This window comes from Athene noctua, chromosome 1 (genome assembly GCF_965140245.1).
Source record: "Athene noctua chromosome 1, bAthNoc1.hap1.1, whole genome shotgun sequence".
Classification (NCBI taxonomy): Eukaryota; Metazoa; Chordata; class Aves; order Strigiformes; family Strigidae; genus Athene; species Athene noctua.
In genome coordinates, this window is record NC_134037.1 from 130,468,468 (window position 1) to 130,479,812 (window position 11,345).

Consider the following 11,345-nt stretch of genomic DNA (forward strand, 5'->3'; position numbering starts at 1 on the left):
ACAAAACGGCTAGTTTCTAACAGCCTTGCTAGAGTATCACTTTCTATTAACAAGTACTCACTCCTAAAGCTGGGATTAATCCTACTGTGGGTCCACCTGGCACAGCCAGCTGTACTCATGGCTGTTTCTAGGTGTTCCTTCACTTCCTCCTGTAGTGGAAGGCTTGTCTGTTGTAACATCCACTCTTCGTTTCTTGGGTTTGGTGGAAACAGACTTGTGAAGGATCATGGCTGGATTCCTGGGCATGACTGCAGCTGTTCTCTGCGGGTGCACTGTGGCAGCAGTCAGCTTTTCAGAGGAAAGCCTCACTCAGCATGTTACAGGTCTGCTGTTCCTGATGACAGGTAATGCATTGTTCTAGCATGCTATTTACAGATGAAGGCTTACTAGGTTTCACCTGGGTAGGCAGCATGCACTGCCACTAAGTGGAGCATGCCTTCCCTTCTGATCTCCAGTTACTGTGCCTTGCATGAAGTGAGTTGCTTACTCATACAAGTGGAATAACCAATAATTAGAAAAAAAACTCCAAACCTGTGAAAAATGCTTTAGGCCTCCTACAGCAGCAGGAAAGGACCACGGGGCTTAAACAACTGCTCCCTCTTCTGTATGTATGAAGCGATCTCTCTCCTCCAGAACAGAACAGTCCCTTGGTGCAGTTTGCAGTCCTTGATAATGGACTAAATATTTCTTTTAGCACTGAAGCAGGAAAAGGGGATACTTAAAACAAACAAACAAAAAACCCAACTTAGTTATAAAATGATTGTTTAGAGATGGAGGAAGGTTAAAATCTGCAAACATGAAGCCAGCATGAGTTTGAACCGTTCAAACTCATGAGGCTAAGCACTACAACTTCTCTTGTGCCAGAGGAAATATTTTGATTTGAGCAGCTGTAATGCACAGCACAGCTATGTTTCTTAATACATTTGGAAGACACAGGACTGCAGAAAGGCTTACTGAGCACAGCCAATGTAACTGCTTAATGAAAAACACAGTGTAATGAAAAACGCTTGGGGAAAAATAACCCAACAGAAAACCTAGGCTGGAATAAGGGTGCCGGCAAAGAGCAGGGGAATGATTTCGCCTGAACAGCTCCTCTGCAGAGGTATGTGGAGGGCCACCCATGGAGGTGTTTAATAATCTCCAGATCAGATTACACACAGCACACACAAAACACTTTTCCCTGGCTGTTCTGAGGTGTTGCAGCAGGCTCTGCTCTCACAGAGGGGATTTGGCATCACAACACCAGTTTGCATGATATAATTGTATCCCATGGGTCAGATATGATCACGAATGGAGGCTTCAACTACATTGCTTCTGTTTGAAGGGCAGACATCACTGAAATCACAGAGGAGACTCTCTTATTCTTAAAAGTAGCAACTAAAAAGTTTGGTGGATGCAATTCACAACCACAGAGCTAGGGCCTTGCATGACTAGGTAATACATGGAAACTTTATGAATGCCAGTAGTTATTACCTGTGTGCTACCCAAGATAACTTATACCAATAAAGCTGGGTGCAAGTTATTTGATTAGTAAGGCCTAACATTTTTTTTGTTTGTCACTCCATGTTACATCTCAAAATAACAACATGATTATTTAATTTACAGGGGTATTTTGCACCTATGTCTCTGTGCACTTATGCAGCCAGCATACCATATGACCTAAACCACATTCCCACATTCATCTATAATCTTCTCAATGATGTAGAACATGGATACAGCTGCTGTCTATTTTCTGCTTGGTAGTCTGGGATTTACAGTAGAAGCTGGGTCTCTTTGCACAGTTTACCCTTTTGTTAGCAGGGGCAACATTATGCAGTTGGAGTCCACCAGAGACTCCTCTGTATGACTGCCCACCTGCCACCAACATCCTTCAATTACTTATTCAAAGAAGCAGAAGTGAAGGGAAAACTAAAGTCAGGATTCCAGGCACAAAAGTCTGACTCTTCAAAATCTGTCATGTTTTACTGGTTCAACAAGCTGTTCTTCCATGCTGCCAAACAGAGAGATTTGAAAAGGAGACAGCTCTCAGAGAATGGAGATGGCTCAGGATCAGATGCTTCAGTTCAGCATGCCAGGTCCATGCAGAGGAAGATATTTGTACTGGAAGGTAAAAGGGGGAAGAAAGTTGCTGTAAGAGTTCAGGGTTATTTCTGTTTTTCAAGGATCTGTTCATAAACAAATTAAGGAAAATTCACTGTTGTCAAATGAATCCTAGTCAGAATTATACCCCTCTTCCCAGGGCATCACCTGTAGTGTTTTAATTCAGAACCTTCTGCACTTGACCCTAAAGGAAGGCTTTGGTGCCCCTCTCCTCCCAAAATGCCAGACAGACATTTTCTCTTTTAAATCAGCATGTACCTGTTCCTCTTTGTGTATCCTTTGTACATGAAGTTCCTGGGTAATTTGTAAATAACCAAGATTTCCATTCTGAGCACCTAAGCTGCACTGTGAGGAGGATTAAATTACTGCTGTACATTCCTGGATGGTCTCTTGGTAATGAGGCATTTGTCAGGCTACAGTATCTGTAATAAAATACCTGCCTCTGTCAAAAGCATTTGTGTCAACTGCAATTTCACAGCTTGGAAACAGTGTCTCCTGCAAATCAGAGAAAGTTCATGAACAAGGAGGGTTGTAACCTGGACCGTGCTTGCACCAAGCATCCCTATGAGGCAGTGCAGCATGGTGGAGCTAGAGCCCCAGAGAACCTCTCCTGCTTGGGCCAAGAAGCCAGGCATGGCAACAGAGGAATGGGGAGATGCTAGAAGGGGAGCGGCTTTGCTTTTCTGGTGCTTAATGGCAGGGTCATATGAGTTAACAGATGAGAGCACTATGCTGATCTGTCAGACAGCACTCAAACTGACAGAGCCAGTTCCCACAATTAAGAGACTTCAGTGCTATGTTGATGCATCTGTCACAACTCACTCAAAGCTGCAATACTCTGCCATCACCTAAAAGCCAGTTTTGCCCTTGAAGCATGGCATCCATACATTCATTGCCAGAGCAATGTTTCACATCTGCTGGGCACAGGAAAGAGTTGCCAGGCCCCTGGAAAGGTCCCCCAGGCTGCCTTGCAGAGGGCACAGGCTCTGTCAGGAATGGAGCAGACACTGCTGATGGAGCAGAGCGATCAGAGAAGCCAATTCTGCAGTGAGGGTGGATGGTGCAAGATGAACACAAAAGGGAATGGTGGGAGAAAAGGATCAGATACAGAGTATTGTGAGCATAGGGCTGGGAAGAGAAGAAGGGAGATGCGAAAGAAAGGTTGAAGACCAAAGGGGTGTGACAGAAAGAAGGGGAGGTGAGAAGCAAGGGTGGTGGAACAGAGAAGTATTGCCTTACTGCAGTAACCATCAATTAAATGACAGCAGAAAAAGTCAGTGCCAAATTAGACTAAGAAACACAATCATACAGAGTACACTAAAACCCAACAGATCAATTTATTGATCTGTGAACAGTCAAGGCACCAGGAAGCAATGTCAGGAGAAATCAGCATCAGCACTAAGCACAGCTTTGGGGCCAGCCTGCATTTCTGTGCATGGTTTCACTGCTGAGCACAGAGCTGTATCTCTCAGCAAACAGTTAGGTCCTGTTGAAGTCAACTCATACCTGTTTACATGGTTGTCTTGTCATACTATATTGGGAAAAATGGTCTGGTTTAGTCCTGCGCCAGGCAAAGGTAAAGGCAAACCCATCCACAGGATTGCTTTTGCCCAAGGACCTGGGTGTACCTGGTGGGTGATGCAGGACAATGGAGAGGTCTGATGTGTGCCACATGAGGACTTGATTCTGGGTGAGAACATGCCGTGAATTATGCTGTGCCTTTGTAAATTGTTGGTTTGTTATTGTTAACTGCTAAATGGCAGCTGGACATGACGCAGATGGTATAGAATAAAGGGGTGGATTATGTCCTGGTTCAGCTAGGATAGGGTTAAGTTTCCCCAGAAGAGAGAGAGGGGGAAGGGATCTCCAGCTGGGTTATTCATACCATGCTGACGTCAGGTCCGGCGTGGGAACTTTTTACTCTTTCCTTGGTGGTCTTGGTGGCGGGGAGCTGTTCCGTGACCATTTGCAGTATTTCTCTGTATATCTTTTGTTTTGTTCACTGTTATTGCTGTTTATTGTTGTTATCATTGCCACTGGTGTTGTTCAGATTGTTTATCACACTGTTGTATTAAATTTCTTCTTATTTTAACCCAGGGTTTGTGCCTCACTGCCAGTCTGACCGGTTGAGGGTGGGGGAGGGGCAAAGGGCAATGGGGTCTCCGGTCCTGGCAGGGCTTAAACCACCACACATACACAGATCAAGAGAGAAATACTCTCTCCACTTGGTTTATACAACTAATATAACGCCAAGAGTTTAACTTGGCTCCATCTCAGATGAAGAGCACACATAGCCATGGGTGTCACTAAACTGGAGAGGTGGTACCATAATGAATGACAGATCTTCTGCCCAGAGGGCCTCAGTCAACTTGAGAAGTAGCATCCTGTGGTGTTCAAGAAAGAGATAGGCAGAGATCTCTGTGTGGGGTGACACAGACTAATACATTCAGCCAGGCTGGGAGATTCAAGCTGGGCAGCAACCCTGCTGAGAAGGGCTTGGGGTTACAGCAGACAAGGGACTGACCACTAGCCAGAAGCATGTTCCTACTGCAGATAAGACAAATGGGCTACACTAGGAGCCATGTGGCTAGAAGAGCCAGAAGAGTGATTTTTATCCCCTCTGTTCAGGGTTGGTAAGGCCTCACCAGGGTTTGTGTCCAGTATTAGGCCCTCCAGTTCAGGAAGGATGTGGGGAAACGAGAGAGGGGCCAGCAGAGTCTGCAAGAATGGTTAGGGGCCTGGAGAACAGTGCCTGTGAGGGGAGGGAGCTGGGCTTAGGTAGTCTGGTGAAAAAGAGGCAGAAGGGGCATCTACCAGGAGCCTGTGACCGCTTGAAGAGCAGTTACAGACATGATAGAGCCAAACTTCTGCAGTGTGAGACAATGCAGTGAGTGACAGCAGCCACAGATTGCAGCTTGGGAGGCTCACACATAAGGAAAGTTTCTCCCCCCAGGAGGGTGGTGTGTCTTGGGACATGTACCCAGAGAGTCAGGGATCTCCATCCTTGGAGGTTTCTTGCACAGTGCAAGAAAGCTACTGATTCCCAGCAGTACCGATCTTCCTGTATTTGTATATGAAAGCCCCAGCTGCTGTGATCTAGCATTGACGATAGGTCTGCTCTAACAGGGAGGCTGGAGGCCACCAGAGGCACCTTCCCACACATTTGGCAACTGTATTGAAAAGACACCTTTGTATAAAGTTGGGGGACCTCCACAAGCAGTTCTCATCAACAGTAAGTTTTAGTCTCTTGCAATAAAATTAGCCTTAAGATTAAAGTCTCCTTCCTTACCCAGCCAAAGCACCTTGTCAGAATCAAGAAGAAAAATCAAAGGAAAGCAAAAAACCCCAGACACACTACTAATAGTATCTCTGTACTAAACAGCAGAGGAACACAATGCATGAGTCCATCCTATCTTGCCAAGTTGCAAATGCTTGTCCAAAAAAAATAGCATTGGAAAGTAGTATAATCTGCAGTAATTCTCTATAAAAATACTTCACTGTCATCTCAGCAAGGGAAAGCCTTGAATTAGACTATCCTCCCCCCTACCAACCCCTTTTGCACAGACTATAAGAACTGCTAAGACTGCTCTCTTTTCAGGAGAAATTTTGCATATGCTTCTTTGCAGAGAGAAGTCACTTTTAATTGTTCATCCACTTGGCAAGTCTTTCCATCTTCCACATTGTGCCCTTGGAGTAACATTACCAAGTAAGGGAAAGCATTATTTTGATAGAAATAAATGTCTTCACCATAAAATGCTAAAGCATACCCATTAGACACTGTAAACACTGCAAAGAATTAACAGAAAATAGATTATTTTCCACTCTGAGAGATCTGAATAGTGAAATTTCAAATTCATCAGAAACTAGCTTTAGAGTAAGCAAGGCACATGATAAAGCATACATCCAGCCCTTAAAAACAGCTGGAGACTTCTTCAGACAAGATGTGAATCCTAAAGACATTGCTGAAGGAGAAAATTAATTTACATTTAATATTACCACGTTTGATTTTGCATTTCTGCAAATGAAGTCCTTCTCTCCCAGAGAAACTCCTCCCAATACTGAGAGGCTTTGCTTAAACAACGATTTGAGGACTCTCATCTCATTGCAATGCTTTACAGTAAAAACATTTGAAACACTAGCTGGCATCTTCCACATCTCCTAAAAACCAAAGAGAGAAAAGCAGCACCTTGGGACATCCACAGAAAATGTGGTAAGCTAACAAATGGCACAGGGCTTGGATCAGCAGGCCTCTATCAGATCACTGCCGTTCTGCTTTTCAAGTGTATCAAGATTCAAGCTCACTTTGCCACAATGCAAGAAATCTGCTGATTCCCAGCAGTAGAGATTTCCTGCATTTGTATATGAAAGCATCTGTCTTTCCAAGACTAACCCCATAGATGCCATTTGGCACCAGTCACCCAAACCATAACTGTCAGCTGCTGAGAAAGGATTCTTCAACACCATTCACCAAGGAAGAAGAATCTTCATCAATATTCAGGGCTTTTGCAGTGACGGTTTCACTCGCTCCATCAGAAATGGCATTAAGAGAGTAATTTTAAACACACAATGTCATCCATGTGCTTATGGAGAACTTGGCTCAGCAGCAATACAATAGTCCCTCCAACACAAAATGCTGTGTCATTTGCAGGAAAAATAAAGGTTAGGTGTTCATCCTGCATGGCATTCTTTTGTCTGTGCAGAACTCAACACTGCTGACACTTCAGATGTCAGTTGCATTCAGTAAAACACCTAAGCACATTAAGGGCCGTTGGTCAACTCAGTAAGCTAAGTCTCCAAATGGAATTTAAATTTCCTATCTTCATAACTCTTCCTAGATGGGAGTACTGAGGCCTGTCCTGACTCTCAAACATTTCTGACCTTGGGAGTTCTTTCCATTGGTTTAGCAAGGAAATTGTTATTCTCCCAAGGACCAAAGGCACTAAAACCTTCAAACCCCATTTATAGGTTACATGAGCCTCCCACCATTCTGCAAAGGAACTGCTTCCCAGAGCAGTAAGAGCTTCTCAGGTTGATGAAGCTGAAGCTGGCCTTTCCCTTTGGAAACTTTAAAAGGTCTGTTCTTTCCATGCTCCACTGATCCTTAATGGCTTTCAGACTCAGGAAACAGGAAAATTAGCCATTGTTTGCAATTCGTTTTTCTTAGTACATGAGGAAACATTACACTTGGCTCTGAAAGAGGGGAAGGAAAAGGCTCTCGTGGCTCTGTTCACAGCAAGTGGATTGAACCGTCTTACTTGTGGAACTCTCATGGTAGTGGTCCCTTCCTCACCTCCACCCTCCCAAGGAAATATTTTGCTTAGGATGGCCCAACAGAGCAAATGAGACCAGAAGACAAGCACGGCCAAAGGGAGGCAGGGTCAGGGTAAGCTGATGTAAGATTTCCCTGCCGTTATGTGGAGCTACCTCACCTTCTTCACCATCTTCCCACCACATTGCTGCACTGGGTGAGCAACATCAACACCCATTGAAGAGCAACCTTACAGAAAGAGCGTTTTCAGCCATGGAATGAAATAAAGGGGCAGATGGTTTGAACTGCCCCATAAAAGCAGCCTGCTATTAGCTTGGTTCAATTCTGATGCAGACAGGGCAAAAGAGGAAAGGAGGCATCTAAAAGCAGGCTAGGTGGCGAGCTGGATATGCCAGTATACACTAACAGAAAGTAAAACACTCACCACCATTTTTTGGTCTGAGATCCTTCCTGCCAATGCAGGCTGGTGAAAGTTTGGTTGTGAATCCTAAAGGAAAGCCTATGATTTTATATAAGCAGATCTCAACCAAGAAAGGATTATTACTTTATTTGCCCGGCCATGCTTTAAGTTTGTCCAGGTCATTCTCTCCTCCCTCTTTCTGTCACCATTATGCCTTGTAAAAAAATATTTGTGAGTGTGGCTCACACAACAAGCTCATTCCTTGTCAGCCTGGGTGACCATCAGCACTTCCAGAGTTTGCCAGACAAGCCACAACAGCCTCTAAGGGAAAAATAAAGGACTCAGACTTTCACAGCCTGCACAGGACCAGATTACAGAGCTGGGGAGTGTTTGGAATAAAGCAAACCTGAAGCTGACTGAAGTTTAGGACTGCAAGCCATCATGACATTTACACCAAACCCCATGCATGTCAGAGGCCACACGTACATCTCCATTTCCTGGAGAATATCTGGAAGGACTCATATGTCTTTTATGATCTTGAACTTCTTTCCAAAGAGAATATCTGAAATCACAGCGTCAAAGCTTTCTGAAGGCAAAGGCAATGCTGCAGAAGAAAGGCAGGTCTTTAGATCCTGAAAAACGAACAGCAGCTGTGCCCTCATTCACCTTAAAAAACTGTCTGCCAGCTCTTCCGCAGGTTATACACCCGGATTCATAGCTCCTTCCTTACCTTTCCTCGCAAATGGCACTACAAAGCTACCAACCCAATGCAGACCGGGAAGACAAATGCATGAGAGTGTGGTTTATGTTACAGATTCCCCATTACTGGTGGTAGGAGAGTAGGACTCTCTGAACAGGGGACTGCATGGTGCCAATCTAGCTGCTGCTTCTCAACACACATCTTTACAAGCACAACGTGAAAGAGAAGCTAAGCTTGCAAAGAGTTAGCGCAGAGGTTCAGAGACACACGTATGAATGGCAAGGAAACACATGCTAAATTTCTCTCCATCCCACTTTTCTCCCCTCAAGAATCTGATTACAGTCCGGATCACTTGGGTACTGTCGGAGCCTTTGAAGTATCTCCCCAGAGTTTCTGCATCCTGGGAACAGGCAGTTGTCTGGATCATGGGGCAGCACTGCACCCTTGTGGTGCTGTCCAGAGCTAAGCCACCATGTGAGAGGATGAAACTATGGGTTCTCCACCCCTCAGGATGCTTCAAATCTCGACTGGACAAGGCTCTGAGCAACCTGGCCCAGCTTTAGTGTCAGCCCCAGTCCCATCAGATGACATGACTAAAGACCTCCAGCAGTCCCTTCCCACCTAAACCCTGCTGTGATTCTATGCCAGCCTTTCCAGAACTAGCTGAAGGTGTTTCTCAGACCACCTTGAATCGACACTTGCAGTACAACAATTTTATCTACAAATGGAAGGACAAGTTACCTACAGTTCTCAAAGCATGCAGAAATAACACCTGACCAGTGACAAAGACACCAATTACTCATTCTGTATTAGAAAAACATGACATCAAAGTACCTTCCATTATCCTAGAAGCAAGCCCAATCATAGGTTTGAAGTAAGAAATAAAGCTATATATATTCTTATAAGAAATAAATAGTAATATTTCTTACCATCCTGGTAAAAAGTAGGTATTGCAAAGGAAAAAAAAACCCCGCATACTTCATTATCCATGCACATGGAAAAACATGCAGCTTTTGTCTGTCATAAAGGACTAATTTAGACTCACACTTTGAGGTCCAGAATAATGTAATAAAATTACTTTCTCCCCAGAGTAGCTCATGGACTGAGAGCAAACAAATTCCTTCTCCAGGAAAAAGGCATTGTCATTTAAAATACACCTACTGCAAAACATTAACAATTCAACAGTGAGCTGAATGAGTCTCTACTATTACTCATTTTGTACATTTAAGTTGCAATCAACATTTTATCCGGATTCATCCTTGCTGTGCTCCTGACACAAAAAACTCTCACATAGTATATACTCTTTGAGGTATTCACGAGTTTACCATTAAGACAGACAACTACTACCCATGTCTGACAATGATTGTTTTCATTGTCTTCTGCTGACTTTATTCTTGCCAAAGTTCAGAGGGGAGAGAACAAATAATTATCCACTTGCTAGTGCTACAGAGTCACTACTCAGCTATTTGTGAGAGCTAGCTCTACTACATATCCCCCTAAGAGAACCTACATTGTCTGTGTAGTCCCAGAACCACAAAAAAATTTCATGTATTTCGCTTGGAAAGCCTACAAATATACCTTTTACAGAAGCTTTAAGTAACTCAGTTTTATCCACCAAGCCTGCAGTCCTAATATTCACATCTGCACCCTCTAACTGTGAATCACTTATATGAGCACGCCACTGAAAGGCTTCTGTTTTGCTGATCAAGGATGCCAATTAAACTCAAACAGCAGAGTGAAAAGAGTAGGCATATTTTGCTGTTTATAATTAAAGGATATGACCAAGTAATAGAGAAAATAAGCATTAAGAGAAATACAGAATAGTACACTGTACTGGGTCTGGCTGAGCTGGAATTGGTTTTCCCCTATAGCAGCCTTCACGGTGCTGTGTTTTATGTTGGGAGCTGTCAGGGTGTTGATAGCACCCTGGTGTTGTGGCTACTGCTGAGCAGTGCTTACACAACACCAAGGCTCTTTCTGATATTTTTCCCCCCCAGTGGGATGAGGTGGGCAAGATCTTGGGAGGGGACACAGCCAGGACAGCTGACCCAAACCGACCAAAGGGATATTCCATACCATATGACGTCTGCTCAGTATAAAGCTGGGAGAAAGGAGGGAGGGGGTGGGGTCACCCTTGGTCCTCCAAGGCAACCACTACGTGTATCGGAGCCCTGCCTCTTCCTGGGAAGGCCCGACAGCACCTCTTCATGGGAAGTAGAGAATAAATCTGTTTTATTTTTGCTTCCACGGGTGGACCTTTGCTTCGCTTTGCTTATATTAAAACTGCTTTTGTTTTACCCACAAGGATTGGTCTATCTTATTTTCTTTCCCCTCTTTGCCCTGTTGAGAAAACAAGGGGAAAGGGGGGGGAAGTGATAGAGCGACTTGGTGGGTACCTGGCATTTAGCCAAGGTCAAATGACCACATATACTTAATTATTACTATATACAGATAATTATAGAAAATAAGAACAAGCAAGGTCATGCACCTAATCATTACTACATGGTAGGGAGAATAGTGATTAAGAAAGATACATCACCACTTGCATATGATCTGCAGATACTGGGAAGTCCCAGTTGCAATGAGGATCTGGAGCACCTTTCCCTGAAAGTGGGAATCTTATACAACGCATCCATCCATAGGTGAGGCATCCAAAGTCGTGGCAAGAGGGTTCAGCTGTATATACCAAAAATCAGCAAGTCAAAATGACTTGCACCTTTCTTTGAGTGGAAACATCTAGTTTCATCCTCCAGTTGGATTCCTCCCAAAGCCTGGCCAGGGCTCAGGGGGGAGAACCAAGGGAGTTTCCAACAAGGCCAAACACTTGGGTTCTCAGCCTTGAACAAGGCCAAACAGAACCAAGTGAGTCCCTTTAT

General features: G+C 44.2%; 1 protein-coding gene across 1 annotated transcript; it reads left to right on the top strand.

Annotated features, from left to right (window-relative positions):
* The first annotated feature begins 244 nt into the window (after nt 1-244).
* Nucleotides 245-1,846, top strand: TMEM178A (transmembrane protein 178A). Its single transcript, XM_074927267.1, is given in 4 exon segments — nt 245-344; nt 1,606-1,619; nt 1,621-1,739; nt 1,741-1,846. Coding segments are annotated over 4 exon segments (339 nt in total).
* Nucleotides 1,847-11,345: the final 9,499 nt, after the last annotated feature.